At 37.8% G+C, this 24717-nt stretch overlaps 1 protein-coding gene across 15 annotated transcripts in view; it reads right to left on the minus strand.

The window, feature by feature from the left end:
• Nucleotides 1-24717, minus strand: part of MCTP1 (multiple C2 and transmembrane domain containing 1) — a 572148-nt gene that overhangs the window by 248977 nt on the left and 298454 nt on the right. For all 15 annotated transcript variants that reach the window (XM_070373140.1, XM_070373142.1, XM_070373137.1 and 12 more), the window contains exons 3-5: nucleotides 13517-13659; nucleotides 6624-6703; nucleotides 1932-2037 (exon numbers count right to left, since the gene is read on the minus strand). In XM_070373140.1, the coding sequence (XP_070229241.1) occupies nucleotides 1932-2037; nucleotides 6624-6703; nucleotides 13517-13659 (329 nt within the window). The remainder of the gene's footprint in view (nucleotides 1-1931; nucleotides 2038-6623; nucleotides 6704-13516; nucleotides 13660-24717) is intronic.

Here is a 24717-nt window from a genome sequence, read left to right on the forward strand (position 1 = left end):
CTATAGAGCCTTTGCCTGTGCTATTTCTTCTGCTTCAAATACCTCCTCTGTTTTTGTTTTTTCTTTGTTTTTTGCTTTTATCAACTCCTATTCGCACTTCAGATCTCGTGTCTCATTTGACTTCTTTAGAGAATGCTGTTCCCATGACTAGAACAAATTCACCTCTGTTTTCTCTACAGCAGCACGTCACTGCTCTTTCATGGCACTTAAAACAGCTGTCATTTTACATCTCCTTCTGGGATCGTTTGATTTCTGAGCTCTCCACTGCATTTCAGCTCTACTGAATCCTAAAGGTCTAGCGTGTTGTTGCTGTTTTAGTTGCTAAGTTGTGCCTGATTCTTTAGCATCCCCACGGGCTATAGTCTGCCGGGCTTCTCTGTCTGGGATTTCCCAGGCAAGAACACTGGAGTGGGTTGCCATTTCCTTTTCCAGGAGATCTTTCCCAACCCAGGGATCGAACCTGCATCTCCTGCGTTGGCAGGCAGATTCTTTACCACTGAGCCAGCAGGGAAGATCAAGGGTCTAGCATAGGATTTAGCTCATAGCAGGTTCCTGATGAATACCAGATTAATTTGAATAAAAGAATAAATGAATATTTATACTTTATTCCTGTGTATGGACTAGCCAGATAGGATATACTCCTTGGTTTATACTGGGTGAAATATTATATTCTGAATTGGTGACTTTCAAAATTGTATTTATAAATGTTCTCTGTGAAAAAACATCACCTACCCTTTCATTTGCCCACAAAAGACTATGCCTATGAACGTACATACATTCTTTCACCCTGCTAAGTTCTCAATGTAGCTATTATCAGATAGCACTTGTTCAAAAAGAACATTTTCTTCCTCACTGAATAAAGTATAGAGACTTAAATCATACTTAACAAATATTATATATGAATAGGTATGCTCATTGTTTAATTTTAAAAAGGATAGAGAAAAGTCCATTGCAAAAGGTGAGTTTCTCAATGAGTTTAAAACGCTTCCCCATTTGAAACTGTAACTCGCTATATTTACTTACAATCTAGGGGAAAATGCCAATAATATTAATACCTTTCCAGTAGAAAACATATACCAACTTTAATCATGCACTATTTTAAGACAGCAATACACACATTGCTGAAAAAGAGTGTTTAAATTTGCCTAAAACTTATTAAATATGTCTACTCTTAAAATGTGTTGCAATCAGAATTAATGAGAATAGCCCTTAGTACATGAAAGTACCCTGAGTCTAATAAATAATCTTTGGTAAATTGAGGCAGAAAGTGTACTGGCAAGCATATCGATGCAGGTCAAACCTGCATGTATATTTTTTTTTACCGTCGCTTCAACAGTGCTGGAGTTCCTGTATCTCTTGTCAGTTTCTCCTAGTAGCATGGTGTGCAAGGAAGTACAGACAGCCAAGGCTAGAAAATTGGTACTGCCAATATTGGAAGCCCACCAAGAAGATGAAAAGTACTCACTTATCATTCATCAAACAAATACCAGAAAGCAGAAATTCTATTGTAATTTCACCTCATTTTCTTTGTTATGGTACATTTGACAGTACAATCAAAACAGTAGGCTCTGGGTATCTCTAGGTGGAATTCAAAATATTCAATTCACCAGTAAATATAATCCCTGAGTGAATATCACCGTTCGCTACAATATAACATATCTGAAATTGGAAAATAAAATTATGATAAAACATGCAAATATGTCTCTTATTTACAGGAAGAGGTCCTGACCTAGAGAACAGAATAAGAAATTTGAATTCAAAAGACGCGATACACCTAGACTGCTGATACACAAGATACTCATAGAAACAAAGAAAAGGCCAGACTTTCTTACGCTGCTTCTCTTTAATATTACCTCTGTGTTCAGAGAAGGCTAACAACATTCAAACAAGCAGGAGCAAGAAAGCTACAACCAGACTCTGCGGGAACTTACCACATGTTCTCCTTCTTTAGGGGTAAGGATGACTGAGAGCAAAATGATTCCAAGATCATGGTCAGGATAATGGGGATCTTTCAGTGTTAAGGTCACATCCGTGGGCCTATGATATAAAATGTTAAGATACTGAGCATGCAGGAAACCAGTAGCAAAAGGCAATCTACGGAACGTGAAAAGATAGTTGCAAATGGTAGCATCCAATAGTGTTTAATACCCAAAATGTGTAACGAACTCATATAATTCAATATCAAAAAACCCTAAGCAATTGGATTTAAAAATGGGCAGAGGACCTAAACAGACATGTTTGCAAGAAGGGACATGCATATGGCCAACAGACACACAAAACAATCCTCAAAAACCACTAATTATTAGGGAAATACAAAGCAAAGTACAATGAGATATCACCTCACACCTGTCAGAATGGCAATTACCAAAGAAGCAACAAATAAGGGTTGGTGAGATTGTAGAGAAAAAGAAACACTTGTACATTGTTAGTGGAAATTTAAATTGGCGAGGCCATTATGGAAAATGGTATGGGGGTTCCACAAATAATTAAAAATAGAACTACCAGATGATCAGGCAGTTCCACTCCTGCCTGGGTATCTATCCAAAGAAAACAAAAATACTAATTGGAAGAGATACAGGCACTCCTATGTTTATTGTAGCATTGTTTACAATAGCCAAGGTATGGAAGCAACCAAAGTCTCCACCAACAGATGAATGGATAAATAAGATGTGGTATGCATATGCAAAGGAATACTACTCAGCCATAAAAATAGCGAAACTGTGCCATTTGCAACAATATGGATGGACTTGGAGGGTATTATGCTAAGTGAATTAAGTCACACAAAGACAAATACTGTATGATTTCAGTTATGTGCTGAATCTAAAACAAAACAAAACAAATGAACAAACAAAACAAAACAGAAACAGACTCATAGATACACAGAACAAACGGTTGCTAGAAGGGAGGGAGCAGGGGAACAGATCAAATAGATGAAGGGGATTAAGATACATAAACTTACATTCATTAAATAAATACAGGGGATGTAATGTACAGCACAGAAAATATACTCAACAATGTTGTAATAACTTTGTATGATGAAAGATGGTTACTACATTTATTGGAATCATTTTGTAATGCCTATAAATGTCAAACCACAATGCTGTATACCTGAAACCTACATTGTATGTCAATTATGTTTCAATTAAAAATATATATATATAATATTAAAAAGGTTATAAACAGTCATTAAATGAATAAACCAAAGTATATCTTATATCAACAATTTATTATTTTTAAGAAGAAAAGTAATTTTGCCTTCCTTTAATTTCCTGGCATAGTTTTTATTATTAAAATACCATCAACCTATTAAGTTATCCAATAAAATCATGGGCCAAATGGATAACTGGGTTCACACATTCAGTCTTTCATGGGGCTCTAAAAGGTCATGGAGTTACTGGAAAGGCCAAGAAAGTACCAGAAGGAAGTACAGAGAAACCTGTAAGCAAGAGTAGCTATTTTCTACAAATTTGAGTCCAACAACTAAATGAGGGTCATTTATTGACCTCTACCTTCCTTTTAGGTCTTCAGAATTTTCTTTAAACCAGGAGTATGACCTTTTAAAATGTATTTTTAATTGAAGGATAACTGCTTTACGAGTTGTGTTGGTTTCTGCCATACAACAACGTGAATCAGCTCCAAGTATATGTATATTCCCTCCCTTTTGAGCCTTCGTCCAACCCCACCCATCCCACCCTTCTAGGTAGAGTATAATTAAAGTAAACAGATGAGCAGGAGAAGAGGAAAATATAACATATAATTTGCTTGATATACATTATAAACATACTTTAAAACAATGAACAGTGGTGGTTTAGTCACTAAGTTGTGTCTGGCCCTTGCGACCCCATGGAGTGTAGCCCAGGGACTGTCCATGGGATTCTCCAGGCAAGAGTACTGGAGTGGGTTTCCATTTCCTTCTCCAGGGGATCTTCCTGACCCAGGGATCAAACCCAGGTCTCCTGCACTGCAGGCAGATTGTTTACTGACTGAGCTACTAATATTTAAAATAATGCTTCTACTTTTGGCTATTTAAACCTATGCCTAAATACTGTTTTAGGTTCAGAAATTCAAGGAAACCAACACTTAAAAGAGGTGATCAATACTCAGAAGGCTTCAGAATTAGAAAAGTATCTCTGAGGAACAGATTATGAATTACTAAATATTACCCACAATAACTTTTGGAAAATAATGCAAAATATACCTTCAACTGACAATAATATCTTGTTTCCATATTTTAATTAATACTGAAAAAAAGGGTTCATGTCCTCCATTAACCTAAGTGACTGTAGAACATTTAGCATCAGACTTGAATCTTGAAATGCTAGCAAATTAGGAATGTTCCTTTGGTTGTTCAATCATTTATTCATTTAACTCACAAAACAGGAAATGAACACTGTACTAGGTTCTGGGTAAAAATCAGAGGTCAAGCCCAAATATAAGACACTTGTCTTCATGGAGCTTAAGTTTTACTGAATGATAAAGCCAGATTCTAGTCTTGGGGAAAGGGCTTGATGGGAAAGGTGGTCCAAAAAAAACCTTCCAATCCTGGCTGCACTTCAGAATCAACTAGGAAGCTTTTAAAAAGAGCATGATCCTGAACTCTACCCATGATGACTCTGGTGCTGTAGATCCAGCCTGGGGTCTGGAAATCTATATATTTACAAATGTGCCCAAGCAATTTGGGGGAACCACAGCTACTTTCCAATGCTAAGATTTTATAATCCTAGGCTACTCTTTCACATGATTCTTAATTCACCGATTCAAGGAATGATGCTGTGAGAAATCTGGATGGTTTTTTGATGTTAGAGGTTTTAACTGAAGCATAAGGAACCAAGCAAACTGATAATATACAAAAATTATAAGGGCTGTGATGCAAATGCTTTGAGAGTAACAACTTGATCCTTTTAACAAATGCACATTAGTCATTATACTATATATGTGTATAATACATACTGGTGCATACACACATATTATATACACATATGTATACACACATGTCTTTACATGGGGTTACAATTTTATTTGGATCATTTTCCTATAATAATGATTACATTAAAAATTAACAGCAAAACCTTGATACATTTCTATAATGATTACATGATAAAGATTTAAGAATATTTGCAATTGCTTTACGATGATTATTGTTTTCTTCAAACACAATACCTTAATGCATTATACAGCAGCCTAAGTATTTATATGGCTGCTATTGCTATCCATCTGTCTATACCCAAAAGCTGCTGATTTCTATACACAGAATGCAATGACATACATGAATCTGTGATTTTTTTAAAGTGGTAACAAAGTTTAATTTGTTGGGAGGGGAGGGAATAGTCCACTAAATTCATAAAATAATGAATGTGGCAAAGTAAACATCAAATGCTTACGTATAATCTTTGAACTTTTTTTAACCATCCCCATTTTTTTCTAGTTAAAATATTTTTCAGCAATAATTTATATTTAACAGCAAAAAAGAGAAAGTTTTGCTTTATGTTAGTAATTTGCAGATCCTTATGCAGGGTCTAGGGAGAAAATAATGGTAGCCTTTGGAGAGCAGCAGCACAGCCCATTCTAGCTGGAGGTGTTTCATGATAACTGACCACAAACAACACCTTCAAAGACAGGCATGGGGAGGCGGGGAGCCAGCCATCACCCTGAGTAAATCGAGTAATGGCCTGCACTAGATTCTGGGGTAGAATGCAGGATGTGTAGGAAGTAAGGAAAAGGCTGCTCTTTTGTCCCGCGTGAGGCACAAATGACATTGGAAGACAAATTAGATGCCATCATGCTCAGACTGTAACACATAAGGGTTCTACTATTTATTCCATTTACATGTAAAGTATAAAGTAGTGATCTGGCCCACTGCTCTGCTTTCCTGCTTTCCACTATTCCTGCTAGATGATATATAATACGATCATCTAAAAGATCTCTAAAACCACCAAAGTTGAGTTCACAGCTTCCTTTGCAACCCATTTCAACACTGCTTTGGAGCTTCGAAAATCTACTTTTTCTTCTGTGGTCATGTTTTAGTCTCTAAGTCATGTCTGATTCTTACGACCCCACGGACTGTAGCCCACCAGGGTCCTCTGTCCGTGGGATTCTCCAGGCAAGATACTGGAGTGGGTTGCCATTTCCTTCTCCAGGGGATCTTCCCAACCCAGGAATCAAATCCAGGTCTCCTGCACTGCAGGCAGATGTTTTACTGACGGAGCTAGGACCCGTGGTATATTAATCAATACCAATCAATATCAAATGGTAGCTTCATTCTTAAATTAATGATTATGATTAACATGTATAATCTTCTTCATGCCTCACTACAACCACACCAGCAATGTGAGAGCAAAGACTGTGTCAGTCTAGATTCCTGGTTTTTGGCACATTCTGGAAAAAAAAGTAGGTGTCTTAAGAATTTTTTTGCTGAATAGTTGTTGTCAATGAGATAGTGCGGGAAGCTACTATTATTCCCACTGAGTAAGTGAGAAAGATATACTTGACAAAGGCTGGCTAGTATGAAGACTCTCAACCATGATTGACAGAACAGCAACAAGAACCCAGATCTATTGACATCTTCTGCTGCAAAGGTCTAGCTTCACAACAAGGTATAGTGGTTACGACAGTGTAAAAGTTACCTGTTTAACTCCAATTGTGTGAGATCCAGAAAGGCTGAGCCCATAAAGTCATCCTGCAGTCCAAAGTCATAGTCAAACACCTACCGAGCCAAAGACAAAGACATTATTATGAACAATTCTAATATAAACCTTAAATGAAAACATCTTCATTATAAAATAGTTTTTCTGTGTCACCAGAGTCAATACAATTTCCTCAGATTTATTTTTAAAATTCTGTTTTTATGTTTTGAAATGCTAAGTTCTCACAAAATATTAAAAGGGAATTACATTTAATTTTGTAACTAAATTACTGATTTAAAACAAAATAGAATTTTACAGAAGATGAATAACAAAATCAAATAAAATATAGTGAATCATCAAAAATGTGGGAACCACAGGCTAAGGATATTTACCCCTCATTATAGAAGGTGTATTAGTATTACTGAAAGGTAAACTGAGTTGGTATGAAATTCAACAAATATGTCTTTCATAATGGGCTGTAGGTGATGAAGACAGGACTCCAATTTCTGTATGTTTTTCAGGTCATTGAAGACATATTCTCTGACATTCTAGGAAAATGTTGTTTTAAACATATATAGTAAGTAAACACTAAGATATTATGCCTATAGCACTTTATGCATTTATACTATGCTTAAATTAAGTTTTTATTGTCACAAGCAATTATTCAGGGATAATATTAATGTAACTAATAACAACAAATAGACAGAAAAAGAAAAGGTTGTATTTCTTCTGTCAAAATCATGTGTCTATTTTGTGCCTTTCATGGTTCACATTCATACTATGATGAACAAGATAGGCAATGTGCTGAGCCTTCTGGATCCTACGTTTCACAGCTGGGAGAGCCAATAACAACCTGAATAGATATGTAGAGTTCTGCGAGGAGCGCCATGGAGACAAAAGCGTAAGGGAATGTGTTGGGAGCTGCTATTTTATACTGGAGTCCAGGAAGGCCTCCTGGAGGAAGTGTGTTTGTGTAGAGCATGCAATGATGAGAAGGATTAAGCAACTAGAATGGGAAGAGCAGTTCAGGCGAAGGAAACAGTGAGCGATTAGCATGTTCAAGAATCGGCCAGTAGCCAGTGTGGCTGACGCAAATTGAGAAAGATGGAGACTGGAGGGAAGATGGGCAGAGAACGCAGAGCTAGATCAGACAGGGCCATTTTCAAAGAATTCTAAGTAAACAAGAGCTGGCTAATTTCCATCCATTTAAACATTTTCTTTGGCTTCCCTGGTAAAGCTCAGATGGAAAGAATCTGCCTGCAGTGCAGGAGACCCAGGTTTGATCCCTGGAGAAGGAAAGGCAACCCACTCCAGTATCCTTGCCTGGAGAATCCCATGGACAGAGGAGCCTGGCAGGCTACAGTCCCTGGGATTGCAAAGAGTCAGGCATGACCAAGCAACTAACACACACAAACATTTTCTTACTCATGAAATTCCTCAGCCAACATTGATTAAATACTTATTATGTGCCAGACAATGTGCTAGGCACTCAGTAAACTGTGGTGAATTGTCAGTGCTTATAGTTTAGTGAGAGAGACAGGTGATATTCAAGGAAGTGCCCAGGTGTTACAATCACAAATTTTAATAACTGTTGTAAAGACAAGAACAAGGTATGAAATAGAAAAAAAGTACATTGGAGATCAGGGAAAGCTTTGAAGACTGAAAAACTGCTGCTAGATGAAGTTTAGAGCGGTGTGCCTGACCTTTTCAAATGGAAATTCACTGTATTGCACACTGTAAATGAGCATGAACAGGTAAGTCTGATCTTAAAAGGATGAGCCAGACCGTTGCACTCTCCAGGCTATGAGAATCCACTGATCAGCGCTGTTCTGCCCAATTCCTGACACACTAGCTAGAAAGCTCTAAGCAGAGGGAATAGTATATACAGAAATCCTGCATCAGTTACTTTTTCTTTCCCTCTAGTAATATATGTGTACTGCAATTCAAAAAAAACTTAATGTGTAGAAAATTGATATTTAAACAAAAAATACATACTTTGCATTACAAAGGGATTCTTAAATCAGAAGAGTCACAAGGGATTTATTTAAGTTATAAGCTCCTCTAATGCCTTTTAAATTATTCAATTTATAGTCATTTGATTTACATACAACCTTTCAGGAGTACATTTGTTGTAGAAAGCACAGCACTCCTGCAATAAATATTCTCCTTGATCAATCACACTTCTGAGCTTCAGTCATCCGCTCAGCGGCATATCTTACGCACCTGACACCTTGGTATTTGCAAACGGCTGCAGTAGTGTATTTTACAACATAAAATCTACACCAAAATTAAAGAAATCTCTCTTGTGAAATCTCTTCTAGTTGTATCAACCTAAGGATTAAAATCTTGGGGAGACTACAGCAACCTATAACCCACGAGAACACCTGGGGTACATCTACACATATAATGTGGAAAGCTGAGAATCCAGTGACTTGATCAGTATAGACAGCTCAGATGGGTGATTCAACATTCAAACTCTGTTTAGTCTCATGGGGAGAGTCTTTTCTACCATCCTAATGCTAGATGTTTACATTAGTTCTCAATTCCTATTAATCAGCAAAGGCATTAACATGGGGAAGAATGCAAACACCAGAATCCATCCGTTAATGAAACTGTTAGCAATGAAATTTGCAGCCAAGCTCTATAAAGTATTTGTCAATTTATATGTCAATTTATTGCTCTAGGTGAAATGTCAGAAAATACAGAGCATAGAAGAGAGAAATAAGAAAAGTACTCCCACTGCAATAAGTACAGTTAATGATGATTAATGTTTATCCAACATTTACCATATATAAGGCACTGCCTTAAACACATCATATAGATTTTTCTTAATAAATTTCACTCTTTTACAACTCAGTGAAAAAAGCATTGCTTCCATTTGTCAGATAAGGAATCCAAAGCTTAAAATATTTATTTTACTTGCCCCCAAATGCCAGGACTAGGAAGAATTCGGAGTCATCTCTTGTAACGGATTTCAGACACAGAACATCTTTAAATTGAACAAATATAATCTGGGCACCCACTCTGGGTAAAGCACTGGGAATTCAAATGTGAACAATTTATAAGGGATCCCTACTTTCACAGACCCTCTGCTCCATGAGTTGGAAACATTAGGTAATATTAGGTAGAAGCTGATTGGGACTGAGTAACACCTCTCTTCATTCTCAAGCAAGTTTAGAACAAGAAATGCTTTATTCTGATCAATGAATTTATTTACCATCTTGATTCAATTGTTTTCTATGGAAACTGGATTAGGAAATGCATAAGTTAAAATGCTTTTGGGTACAAGTAACAGAAAACTCAACTCACACTGGCTTCAATAGAAATGGCAATTTATTAGCTTAAATGAAAGAAATGTTCATAGGTAATTATGACTTCAGGGGAGTTTATATTTGGGGTAGTTCAAATGATTTATATATTGATTCATTCATTTACTTGGAAAACATTTGATGGGCACCTGCAATGTGCCAAATACTGCTTAAGGCACTAGAAATACAGCAGTGAACAAAATAAAGGGAGGGATCCTTAATATATGATGGGCTGCAGACAATAAAAAAACATGTTAGGTGGTGGTGAGCACCATGGAGAAAACTATTGGAGGGAACAGGACTGATGGGAACTGCTATTTTATGTAAGATGCTTAGGAAGACAGTGAGAGAGAGCGGCATGTGAGTGAAGTGAGAAGACATAATGGGAATAGGAAATGGAAAGGTGCTCAGCTCACATAGGTACCCAGGTACCTTGGCCCAGGATATAAGATGCTACCCATACAAGTATGTCTATGACGCATTTCACACCTAGGCAGTTTCAAAACAACCATTTCACTATAAAAGAGTAATTAAACTTCAAGTCATAAAACTGACATTATAAAATAAATAAAACAAAACCTAACTGTGCCCATTGCAACTAGTTATCTCTAATGGAAAACAGAAGCTATGTTGTTTGATTGCTGGGAGGACTTAAGCAAACCCTTCATCTCTGGGAGCCTCATTCACCTGTAAAATGGAGGTGAGAAGAGTTACTTACAGGGTTATTGAGAGGATTACATGAGACAATGCAGGTCTGGCAATTAGCACAGTGCTCTGTAAATGGTAGTTAGTATTATGATGAAGCTGTGACTGCAGATTCCATCTTTCTAAGACTCAATAACTTCACATGGTCTTTATCCATAAGTTGAAAACAAGTACAAAATTCTGAAAGAGACGGGCATACTAGAACACCTGACCTGCCTCTTGAGAAACCTGTATGCAGGTCAGGAAGCAACAGTTAGAACTGGACATGGAACAACAGACTGGTTCCTAATAGGAAAAGGAGTATGTCAAGGCTGTATATTGTCCCCCGGCTTATTTAACTTATATGCAGAATACATCATGAGAAACGCTGGGCTGGAGGAAGCACAAGCTGGAATCAAGATTGCTGGGAGAAATATTAATAACCTCAGATATGCAGATGACACCACCCTGATGGCAGAAAGTGAAGAACAACTAAAGAGCCTCTTGATGAAAGTGAAAGAAGAGAGTGAAAAAGTTGGCTTAAAGCTCACCATTCAGAAAATTAAGATCATGGCATCTGGTCCCATCACTTCATGACAGATAGATGGGGAAACAGTGGAAACAGTGGCTGACTCTATTTTTCTGGGCTCCAAAATCACTGCAGATGGTGAGTGCAGCTATGAAATTAAAAGACACTCCTTGGAAGGAAAGTTATGACCAACCTAGATAGCATATTCAAAAGCAGAGACATTACTTTGGTAACAAAGGTCTGTCTAGTCAAGGCTATGGTTTTTCCAGTGGTCATGTATGGATGTGAGAGTTGGGACTATAAAGAAAGCTGAACACTGAAGAATTGATGCTTTTGAACTGTGGTATTGGAGAAGACTCTTGAGAGTCCCTTGGACTGCAAGGAGATCCAACCAGTCCATCCTAAGGGAGATCAGTCCTGGGTTTTCATTGGAAGGACTGATGTTGAAGCTGAAACTCCAATCCTTTGGCCACCTGACGTGAAGAGCTGACTCATTGGAAAAGACCCTGATGCTGGGAAAGATTGAGGGCAAGAGGAGAAGGGGACAACAGAGGATGAGATGGTTGGATGGCATCATTGACTCGATGGACATGGGTTTGGGTGGACTCCGGGAGTTGGTGATGGACAGGGAGGCCTGGCGTGCTGTGGTTCATGGGGTTGCAAAGAGTCAGACACGACTGAACTGAACTGAACTGAACAGCCATGTTTGCTTTACTATTTATTTTTTGTCTAAAACAATTGAGATTCTTGATTCATGCACTTAGAAATACTTTTGAACCATTCAAGACAAAGCATGTAAGATAATACAAATATCTAACTCTGAAATAATTTTGTTTGGGTGCTCTACTGTTTATGGTTGTGAAATATTTCCATCCCAACTATTCAGGTGTTTCCATTCAAATGTCTAGAAAAGTGTCTCCCTCCTCAAAAAATACATCATAGAAACAGAATACATTTTGTTTCTATACAAAGAAATACATTTTTAGACCCTCTGCTCCATGAGTTGGAAACATTAGGTAATATTAGGTAGAAGCTGATTGGGACTGAGTAATACCCTTCTTCATTCTCAAGTGAGTTCAGAACAAGAAATGCCTTATTCTGATCGAGTTTATTTATCTATACATTTAAAATTTTAAGTTCTATCTATACAGTTTAAATTTATTTATCTATACATTTAAATATTCTATACAAAGCAATACATTTTCAGAAACAGAGGCCTGGACTCCAACTCGGAGGTCCTGAATCAGAACCTTTGGGAAAGAGACTTGGATCCCTAGATTCTTTAAAATTTTAGGGATAATTCTGATGTACAGTCAGGATTGAGGGTCACTGGTTTATGACACGACATTCTTTTAGGGCCCTTTAACCAACGTCCACTTGAGACAGTTTCTTGTGCAAATACAGGTTTATTTCTTATGTAAATATAGGTCTGTTCACCCCAAAATGACTTCTAGAAACTTATTAACTCTATACTTGGAGATTCTCTTGTCATCGACTTTATACACTGTCCTGCTAAAATGCTAATAACATCTTGATTCTTTTTCCCTGTTTGTGGAAAGGGAAATGACTGGAATCAACACAAGCGAAGGTTTGAGGGGGAGAAGGAAGTGCAGGGATTGCTGAAGCAGGGCTCCTGTGAGATCTGAGGCTCGTGTGAGAAAAAGATGGGGCATGTGATGCGGTCAAAGTAGAGAAAAGTTTGGTCACTGGATGGATAGTCAGAACATAGGAGCCGAAAAGAAAATAAGTATCCAGAGACATGAATAAAGGGAAGTCAGTTATTTTTTTCCTTATTTGAAAGTAAAATGAGGAAATATGGTTAACTCTTTCCATAAATTCTTCTTTCTCTTTTTCCAAAACCACATCAAAGGAGAGGAAATACTCTTTTTTTCATCTTTGATAATGCAATAGAGACAGGCGTTTTTCTCCCTCTATTATCTTTAACCTCCTCACCTTCCAAGTAAAGCATTTTGTTTGCAGCCAGGAATGGTAAACCCCTGATGTTAAAATAATTCTTAAACACAAAGATTGTGTTCTGTGCAAGATCTTATTCTTGCTCTATTACATGGAGACTTGTTTTTATATGTTCCCAAAGTGTGTTAAATTCATTAACTGCAGCAAGCAGCAGGAGATGAACTTCATAGTCCTCCTAAAAATGCCTGGAAATAGAACTGTTTGGAAGAAAAATGCTCCTATGAGCTCCCCCTGGTGAATATAGCTCATTCTATCCTTTCACCAACAGATTAGAATTGAGTATAGCAGAATATATCTCTGGTGGAAAAACTTATCAGACAGAGAGACATGATTAAAAAACCATTAAATGAGAGTTTCTACATCAGATTACATTAGTGAAAAACAAATAAATGGCTCACCTTTATATATAATGGCTCCCTAAGATGATCAACAAGAAGACAAGCTTTCTCCTCCCACACAGGATTGAGGTTCTTGTGTATTATTTTACTTCTAAAAACTTCTTTTCTTCCAATTTTAAACTTCACGTATGGATCACTTGTCCCTGTTAAAGAGACACAGATCAATCCATGTTAATTGTGCTTTTCTGTAGTAGTAAGGCAATAGCTCATCTAAATACCACAAAGTAGTTAAAGGAATAAAATTTAAATAAAGCTTATCAATTGGGAAATAAAGATTAAGTGTCTTTTCCTAATATTTCCTTAAATATTGAAGTGACAGTAAAGATTAATAAATACTATTATTATTATCATATTTTCTGATCTTAATACTGTAACCCTGTCCTGGTATGTAAAAACTCCATTGCATGCTTCTTACGTAAACTTAATTTAAATCATAGAGATTAATCTGACGTTTCATCTGGTCAGCTATAAAAAAGATGGTCTATGATTTCAGCTGACTTAACTAGTTTTAGACTTATAAATGCTGCTAAAAATTTACACTAGACTAATGGGTTTCCCTGGTAGCTCAGATGGTAAAACGTCTGCATACAATGTGGGAGACCCGGGTTCAATCCCTGGGTCGGGAAGATCTCCTGGAGAAGGAAATGGCAACCCACTCCAGTACTCTTGCCTGGAAAATCGCATGGACTAAGGAGCCCGGTAGGCTACGTTCCAAGGGGTCACAAAGAGTCGAACATGACTGAGCGACTTCACTTCATTTCACTTCAATGGGTTTAGGGAAAGGTGAGTCTTATATTGGGCTTCAATTTATCCTTGGTCCCATATTCTCTCTTGTTCATAAGTTTCAATTTTAGAATATTAGGGAAGGATGGAAGTCTCAGAGGAAGCATCAGGATGTAGGAGACAAATGATTATTAAATCATCTTGAAACTTCATATTATCCCTTAACACTTCCCAAGCTCTCTCTAAAGATAAAGGAAGAGGCATCACATAAGCTGCCCATGGGTACCCAACAAGCAAGAGATGGAGTCAGGATTACAAGCAAGGCTGTCTGATTCTAATATCTGTGCTTTTTTTTTGCTTCATCTGTAAGAGGGAAGGGCCTATATATACTTTCATGTGTACTTATACCATTTCTCATTTTGACTGATGAATGAGACCGAGCTCATCTAATGAGTCTATGCTGTTATTAAGGATTCCTAGAAAAGGTAAATCAGGAACATCACCAAGGAAACCATTATAGTGACAGCCTTCATCCTCAGGAAATAATTCTTTGTACAAGATCTGTCTCCCTTAGAATAAAATCTTGTTTCATTCTTTCTGTTTTGTCCAACCTGAAACTACAGTTGATAACTATGGTCTACATGATTTAAAGAAAAATATATAAATTATAAACTACTATGCAAGTGTTAGGTATGACAGTTATGATATTGATATACTTAAATCACCTTGGATAAGGAAATGGCAACCCACTCTAGTATTCTTGCCTGAAAATCCCACAGAGGAGCCTGGTGGGTTAGTCCATGGGGTCACAAAGAGTCAGACATGACTTAAGCAACTAAATAACAACATACTTAAAACTGCCAGCCTATATTCCTCCTCAACACTTTACTCACCTCCATGACACATAAATATCCATGCTAAATATAAAGATTGCCTTATGGAATCTGGTTTTCTTTACATAATCATTTGGGGGCTCCCTCAAAACTCTCCACATCCCCCATACAAATATAAGGCCTTGTTTTTGTGTGCCTAGACCTGGGTTTAATAGACCAATGATTCTAATTTCCCATTGTGAAACTCCCATTTTGACCGCAAGACAGATAAAAAAAAAAAAGTTTTTAATGTAAATACAGGCCTAATAGTAACATGTCACAATGCATCCTTTAAGGGAGTCAGTGTGATCCAATGTTTAATATGGCTGACCCATGTTGATGTATGGCACAAATCCAACCCAATATTGCAATTATCCTTCAATTAAAAATAAGGGGGAAAATGGTTATGTTTTAACACAGCGATTCCCAGCCTAGAAAAGGTAAATCAGGAACATCACCAAGGAAACCATTACAGTGACAATCTTCATCCTCAGGAAATAAATCTTTATACAAGATCTGTCTCCCTTAGAATAAAATCTTGTTTCATTCTTTCTGTTTTGTCCAACCTGAAACTATAGTTGATAACTATGGTTTACATGATTTAAAGAAAAATATGAGTGGGGCTCCAGGCTGAGCACCCTGGGGACTGGAAGAGTTATAGCATATAATTTGAGGGATATTAACACCCCTGCATCCATCTGAATTTTCTCAGTCATGCTCTAGATCAACTTACTGCGTTTGACTTGGACAATCACCTATGCAACTACTACCAGTTACCAGAATATAATAAGCTCTGTAAGATCACAGCCATTTGTACCACCGTTTTTTAAACCTCCAGCACTTAAGTACAAACTCAGACATATTCTTGGTCCTCATCAATATGTGGTGAGCAGCTGGATGACTTGGTGTGGGTGGCAGACCCCTCCCCCTGCTGACTTTGCTCACCTCCACTTGGACACCTCACAGACACGCCGTGTTAGCACTTTAATGGGCCTTGACCCTCTCCTGCTCAGGGTGCCCCTCCCTTAGGCTTCGTCATGGGGGTTAAGGGCTCTACTATTTGACGTTTCCTCCAGCAAGACACTGAGAAATCATTCTCCATACCTCGTTCTCCATCCAGGATCACCACCAAGTCCAATTAATTCTCCTCCAAAATATACCACGCATCTGTCTTCTGTGTCTCCATCCTCGATGAGCTACCACAATTTCTTTGCTATGCAGCTGTCATAACTTCCCAACAGGACTCTCCATGCTTCTGGGTCCTCCATTAATTCTCTGTACTTTGGCCAGACTGACCTTTTAAAAATGCAGATTTAATCTCCTCCCTTCTTTGCTTAACACATCTCAGCACCTTTCAACCAAATCTCTAACCTGGCAGACAGAACTTACCATCCTTCCAACTTCATTTTTGGCCTCCACTCTGTTCCAGCTGTCCTGTTACTAGAAGTTCTTTTCTGCTTCCAGTCTTAGCATCTTCCAACCAGCTTCTCTGCTTAAAAAGCCCCTCCTTCCTTTTTTTTTCCCCCACCTTTTTTTGCCTGACAGATACTATCGTTCAGGTCTTAGATTAAAAATATAATTTGCTAAAGGATGTTTTGCTCAACATCCCAATCAAAAATAGGTTTCTTTGTTATTTTCTCCTGGTATTTGTTCTCTTGTGTAGTAGTACTAATCATTATGCTACTTACGGGTTAATAAATCTGTATGCAGGTCAGGAAGCAACAGTTAGAACTGGACATGGAACAACAGACTGGTTCCAAATAGGAAAAGGAGTACATCAAGGCTGTATATTGTCCCCCGGCTTATTTAACTTATATACAGAGTATATCATGAGAAACACTGGGCTGGAGGAAGCACAAGCTGGAATCAAGATTGCTGGGAGAAATATCAATAACCTTAGATATGCAGATGAAACCATCCTGATGGCAGAAAGTGAAGAAGAACCAAAGAGCCTCTTGATGAAGGTGAAAGAGGAGAGTGAAAAAGTTGACTTAAAGTTCAACATTCGGAAAACTAAGATCATGGCATCTGGTCCCATCACTTTATGGCAAATAGATGGGGAAACCATGGCTGACTTTATTTTTCTGGGCTCCAAAATCACTGCAGATGGTGATTGCAGCCATTAAATTAAAAAACGCTTACTCCTTGGAAAGAAAGTTATGACCAACCTAGACAGCATATTCAAAAGCAGAGACATTACTTTGGCAACAAAGGTCCATCTAGTCAAGGCTATGGTTTTTCCAGTAGTCATGTACGGATGTGAGAGTTGGACTGTGAAGAAAGCTGAGCGCTGAAGAATTGATGCTTTTGAACTGTGGTGTTGGAGAAGACTCTTGAGAGTCCCTTGGACTGCAAGGAGATCCAACCAGTCCATCCTAAAGGAGATCAGTCCTGGGTGTTCATTGGAAGGACTGATGTTGAAGCTGAAACTCCAATCCTTTGGCCACCTGATGTGAAAGAGCTGATTCATTGGAAAAGACCCTGATGCTGGGAAAGATTGAGGGCAGGAGGAGAACGGGATGACAGAGGATGAGATGGTTGCATGGCATCACTGACTCAATGGACATGGGTTTGGGTGGACTTTGGGAGTCGGTGATGGACAGGGAGGCCTGGCGTGCTGCGGTTCATAGGGTCACAAAGAGTCGGACACGACTGAGCCACTGAACTGAACTGATTGGATTATTATAGGAATTTTTCCATTGGCTATAACCCCCATGAGGGGAGGACTCTGTCCCAGCACAGGACGCAGTGTCCGGGACGGAGCAGGCACTCAGGAAGGATTTGTTCAATAATGAGTAAATGAATAACTATAGAGTTTCCTGTGTACAGAGTACTGTTCAATACTTCCTCATGATGACCCTGTGAAGTTGGTAAAAGCATGTTATCCACGAGATTGCAGGTGAGAAACAATTTGGGATTCAGTGTGACTTGCACCAAATCACATAAGAAGCTAGCAAGTAACAGGACGAAAGGCAAATTTAGACTTTAGACACTAAGTCCAGTGTTCTTCCTACTCAACTTTTTAGGAAACCTGAACATCCATATTTCCCTTCTTTAAAACACCATCATAGAATTAATATGTAATAGTGTTGAATAATCATTTAGAGTCTATGAATAATACTAACATTGACAAGTAACTTATTGATCTATAAAACTGGCATCTAAAACTCTCATACTTATTTGTTTTAATCCCTCTAAGGTCTCTGGAAGGACTTCCCTGGTGGCTCAGATGGTAAAGCATCTGCCTATAGTGTGGGAGACCCGGGTTCAATCCCTGGGTTGTGAAGATCTCCTGGAGAAGGAAATGGCACCCCACTCCAGTACTCTTGCCTGGAAAATCCCATGGACGAGGGGCCTGGTAGGCTACAGTCCATGGGGTCGCAAAGAGTCAGACATGACTGAGCGACTTCACTTTCACTTTTCACTTTAAGGTCTCTGGGAGTCTGCTGTCCCCATCCTAGACATAAGAAAACTAGGAAAGGTTGTACCAGGTCAGATTTGAAATTGGGAGCCTAGTTCAGTCAAAGCTTTTCCTGTAACTTGATCACAAACCATCCACTACCTTCAAGGCACAATAATCTTGTATTTCTTTGGTCCAAAAAAGTACAAATAAGCCTTTTACAAGAAAATCATTTCAAGGAAGTTGGCCTTGTGGTTCTTAACAGTTAATGACATTAGTATCTCACACTATTTAATTTAGCTATTATGTAAACAACTGACATAGCTGATGATTCTGCACAGAAGCCTATATACTCACAACTACATCTTTTTCAGAAGTCATCTGTTTCTTACTGCTTGCCGGAAACATTTTCCTCAACCACTGTTTATGCTGTCAGAATCCCCTTAGAGTTAGGGACAACCAGTTTCTAGAATCCTGCAGGTCTTGATGGCAGAACTTAAATTACAAAAGAGAATCTAGACAACTCCAGTTAACATTTATTGAACATTTACTATGTCAAAGATTACATACTACCTAACAAGTTTAAGGTGAGGCCTAGTGTTATCTGGTTGATAGTTGTAGGAACCAGAGCGTGGGACAAGTAGATTCCCCAAAAGTCACATAGCTAGGATGCTGGGGCTTGAATTTCATTGCTACATTAGGCCACTTCCTAACATTCTCATGCTTGGTATAATATCCGTGATGCCACTTGGGGCAGTAAATATCCAATGGCCTGAAGAAATAACAATTTAGATAGCAAGAGTCAGTCTAAGGGTGAAGGTTTAGGGACAGATTTTTGAGTCTGTGATAGGCACAAAGATCTCAGGGATTGACATAAGACAGACAGAAAGGCTGTTTTAAGGGACTCTGAAAAGATATTATGATGGTGAAATATTTCATAAATGTGTGGCTTTGGCCACAGGGTAACTTGGATATTAAAAAGCAGAGACATTACTTTGCCAACAAAGGTCCATCTAGTCAAGGCTATGGTTTTCCCAGTGGTCATGTATGGATGTGAGAGTTGGACTATAAAGAAAGCTGAGTGCTGAAGAATTGATGCTTTTGAAGTGTGGTGTTGGAGAAGACACTTGAGAGTCCCTTGGACTGCAAGGAGATCCAACCAGTCCATCCTAAAGGAGATCAGTCCTGGGTGTTCATTGGAAGGACTGATGTTGAGGCTGAAACTCCAATACTTTGGCCACCTGATGCGAAGAGCTGACTCATTGGAAAAGACCCTGATGCTGGAAAAGATTGAGGGGAGAAGGGGACGACAGAGGATGAGATGGTTGGATGGCATCACCAACTCAATGGACATGGGTTTGGGTGGACTCCGGGAGTTGGTGATGGACAGGGAGGCCCGGTGTGCTGCGATTCATGGAGTTGCAGAGTCGGACATGACTGAGCGACTGAACTGAACTGAACTTAGATTGGAGACGGTAAGTATATTAGCAAAGCTTAGAATCATAAGTATAGAAAAACAGCTCTGGGTGCAGAACAAATGGTGAGTCAGTTACCTGGCTTTCCCCCCTGTATTTTGACCCCACAGAATAAAATCTGAGACACTGTTCCTTTTCCAGCCATCATTCAGAGTCTTTTGGGTGCTACTATTAAAATTCAATAATTTTTAATAGTCAAATTCCTTAAGAAATTTCTCATTGTTTAATTTGTCATTGTAACTGAGGGGACCTTCAGTAACATAAGAGTCCTTAATTTCAAGTGCAAGACCTTCAGCCTGTGATTCCAACACAGAACTGGGGACATCATTCTTTTAATTTAGCTTCAGTAAGGGATTTGCACCTAATGCTCTAATCTTTTATGCTGGAAGGTAATCAGTTTATTACCTGGTAGTATTAACAGATGTTATTTTTTAAGAAAGAATTCTGTGGTCAGGCATATTTGGAAAATGCTGGTTTGAAACAAAATTAAAGAGTAATTTTCTATAGCTTTTTAAAAAAGAATTATTATTATCATTTTTAACTGGTACGGTTTATAAGATCTAAGTTCTCTGACCAGGGATTGAACCCGGGTCCTCAGCAGTTAAAAGCATAGGGGATATGACAGGCGGCATTTACTAGGCTTCTTTGACCATAGTTGAGTGTATCTTTCAGGACTAATAATCCCTGATCTCTCCTTGGGAAATGCTACCTTATTATATTTCATATATGAGGAAGATTCACATGTTTTGAGGGTTCTTTATTGTAATAAACTTCCCAGTGAACTTAAGTCATTTTATTATAATAAAGCTCCCAGTAACCCCAAGCCATTAACTTGTGTTTAATCCTTAATAAATATATTAACACACATACACAAAAAGGGATTTAGTTTGTTGGTTCAAAAAACTCAGACATTAAATTCAAGCGCCAGTACTGTTTTGTTGCAATATTGTACTCAACCACAAGGTGGCACCAACAGTCGTCAAATTACTGGGAAGCCTGTGGTTCTGCTCTTCAAAGGCTTCACTACTGCACTCATGGTGGCTCTCAAGCATTTTCCAGCAACTTGTACTTTGTTGTTACAAGTTGGACTGTGATCCTCATTACAATCTTTTTTATGGTGATAATACAATGGAAACAGGGTAAACAAATACAGGAGAAGAATCTAGGAAGTGTTAACCCTAAAATAAAATTCAAATTTTATGATTATTAACATCATATTCAAGAATAACCTTTCACGCATTTATTTCATCACATAGCATTAACTTCAGAAATTTTATTTTAAAGTATTATTATTTTATCTTATAACCTTAAATTCTATGCTTTAAAAGGTCTAGAGTGTTTTAGACCTAGAGAATTTTAATTGTATATATCTGAACCATAGGATCAAATTGTTTGAAAAAGAGGAATTAGATGGTTTGTATAATGTTCCTTCATGTAGGAACTAAAAACATGTCCCTCAGCTACGGTTTTTATTTTGCTTTTGAATCAGGATGTCTATGTGGCATTCCAATACTTTGTGTGATTATTTAGCCTCTACTGTAGTTTAAGTCCAACATAGACCGGAACTTGATCTGAATGGGTCCCCTTTTGTGTAGCAAACACAGCAGACACAAGGTGGCAGGCTTCCTTCCCTTAAAACTGTGAAAGCTATTTAAATTGCAAACAGCCATCTAGGAATGAGTCTCTTGTTTTTCATTTTCAGAATAAATGAGCCTCCTGGTTCACAAGTTTAAATCAGTCTTACCCCAAACCTAGTGTGTAATGAAACAGAAACAGCGATTCCTGTTCGGGGGGCTATAGTTATTCAGTAACGCCTGCTGCTGCTGCTGCTAAGTCGCTTCAGTCGTGTCCGACTCTGTGCGACCCCAGAGACAGCAGCCCACCAGGCTCCCCGGTCCCTGGGATTCTCCAGGCAAGAACACTGGAGTGGGTTGCCATTTAAAAAACAATGTGAAATCAAAACTCAGTCTTTATAAGAAAGGAGAAAGGGAAGGAGGAGGAAGATGAAGAAAACGAAGAAAAAAGACAAAAGAAAAAAGAGAAGTGAATATAAATACTGAGTGTGAACAGTTAAAAAGAATTCAAATTTATGGTGGATCTTCCTGAAGGTATCCAATCTTTCAACAAACATATAAATCTAGCTACTTCTGTTGACCAAATACAACAGAGAAAAATATCTTTACTATAACAACATCCTTCACACTTGACCTACAAAAATAGAGACGTTCCAAGTGTACTCAGAGCTATAGATTATATTTTTATATAAATTTATTTTTACTAATGATTTAAAAATCTTCAAGACAGGTACCATTTATACATTAAAATTATTCCTTAAGCTCATTCCTTCTTCATTTTTTTTTTTTTATTTTTTAGAGATTTGCAATACTCTACCATGGAAACATTATATAGGGCTAAATAATTTTATTAAAATTAAATAGCAAAAAGTTTATAATCACATGTGGCTTAATATTATTAAAATAACATTTTTCCATAATGAGGAATGACTATTTCAGTGATTTTTAAATTGTTAGTTAATGAAGTTACCATGATACAGAATACAGGTGAATGAAAACTAATACAGTGAGAAAATGCAGTATAGAACTGAACTAAGTCAATTTATTTCTTTGACGGGGAGAAGGCACTTCCAGACACAGCATAAAGAGAAGGTGTAAGTGACAGAACAGACTGTGATTTTTATGAGTAATTTTGGGGCTTATTTATCTTTTATAAATGTAGAATTGTGAATATTAAGAAAAAAATGATATATGTTGGATTGGGGTAAATACAGCTCACTCCAGTTTCCCTTCACACATGGCATAAATTATAGGTGGAACCTACAATTTCCTGGGAACTTCTAAAAGTTTAGGTAAACTAAAGCAGAGAAGGGAAGTGGTTATTTACATTTTTTTCACAGTGATTTAGACAAGTACTGCTTTACTTTTGAATATGAATTATTTGCAAATTAATGTATGGCCCAAGAGCAGCTGCAATGAGAAGAGTGTTCTGGATCATAGTCATCCTTTGCAAAGGGCTCTACTCCTCCCACCCCGGGAGCGCCCTCTGTGATCAGTGATCAATGCACAGATTCTGGGGGCACAAACACATTTCTCATCATTTAAGCATGTTCTTTATTCTAAGAGAAACAATTTACTCTGGAATTCTTCTAGAATATGTTGATTATGTTTTTACAGCCATCCTAACCAAACAAGAACAAATACCATTTCAAAACATTTAAGCATTTAACTTTCCTATAAAAACTTTCCTTAAAAAGTGTAAGCATTTCCCTTTCTAACTAAATAGCTGTACTCTCCTCAATCCTTTTCCTCTGGCTATCAATACTTTGCTGAGACCATTGCCTAGAGTGTCACTAGTAACTTTTCCTGCTTGCATACATTTTGTATTGTCTCATTTTCTGTATCACAACAGGAATGTATTAGTCACTAGCAACTTAAAATTTTTTTTAAGTTGGGGGAGTATTGTTTACAATGTTGTGTTGGTTTCTGCCGTACAACGTGAATCAGCCGTGAGCATATTTATGTCCCCTCCCTAGTGAAACTTCCTCCCACCTCCCACACCATCCCGCTCCTCTCGGTTGTCAGAGCCAGGTTGAGCTCCATGCGTTATACTAGCAACTGTTAATCACCGGTTTCAACACATTTGGGGGTTTCCCTGATAGCTCAGTTGGTAAAGAATCTGTCTGCAATGCAGGAGACCCTGGTTTGATTCCTGGGTCAGGAAGACCCCCTGGAGAAGGGATAGGCTACCTGCTCCAGTATTCTGGCCTGGAGAATTCCATATCTCCTCTTTTTCATTTTAGCAATAGTCTCTGAGTTTAGCAGGACATGTGATTATTTTATTAGAGAATTCCATATTTCCCAAGCAATTGGTATGGCCATGTGACCAAGTCCTAAAGATATGTGAAGTAACATATGCAACTTCATGATTTTTTTTTTTTGGTAAATTCGCTGAGTATGTGCGTCCTATAGTTTTTTTTTTTTTTTTTTTTTTTTTAACCACTTTAAAAAACCGAAGTATAGTTAAGTTACAATGTTGCATTAGTGTCAGGTATGCAGCAAAGTGATTCAGTTATACATATACATACATACACACGCATACTTTTTCAGCTTCTTTTTCACTCTAGGTTATTATAAGATATTGAATACAGTACATTGTGTATACAGTAGGTCCTTGTTTACCTACTTTATACATAGTAGTGTGTACATACTAATCCCAAACTCCTAATTTCTCTCTCCCCACAACCTAATATCCCTTTTAGTAACAATACATTTGTTTTCTAAGTCTGTGAGTCTATTTCTGTTTCATACATATGTTCACTTGTATCATTTTTTAAGATTCTACATATAAGTGATATCATTTGCTATTTTTCTTTGTCTTACTTCACTTAGTATGATGATATCTGAGTCTTTCTATATTGCTGCAAATGGCATATTTCATTCTTCATGGCTGAGTAGTGGTCCGTTGGATACATGTATGACAGCTGTATGTCTTCTTTGGAGAGCTCTATTTAGGTCTTCTGCCTGTGTTTTGATTGGGTTGTTTATTTGACATTGAGCTGTGTGCAGAAGCTTTCAGCTTTTTACCACTGAGTATGATGTTAGCTGCGGGTTTGTCGTATACAGCCTTCATTGTGTTAAGGTATGTTCCCTCTAGGTTCATTCTCTGAAGAGTTTTTATCATAAATGGAAGCTGAATTTTATCAAAAGCTTTTTC

This window comes from Bos mutus, chromosome 7, assembly GCF_027580195.1.
Source record: "Bos mutus isolate GX-2022 chromosome 7, NWIPB_WYAK_1.1, whole genome shotgun sequence".
In the NCBI taxonomy this organism is placed as follows: domain Eukaryota; kingdom Metazoa; phylum Chordata; class Mammalia; order Artiodactyla; family Bovidae; genus Bos; species Bos mutus.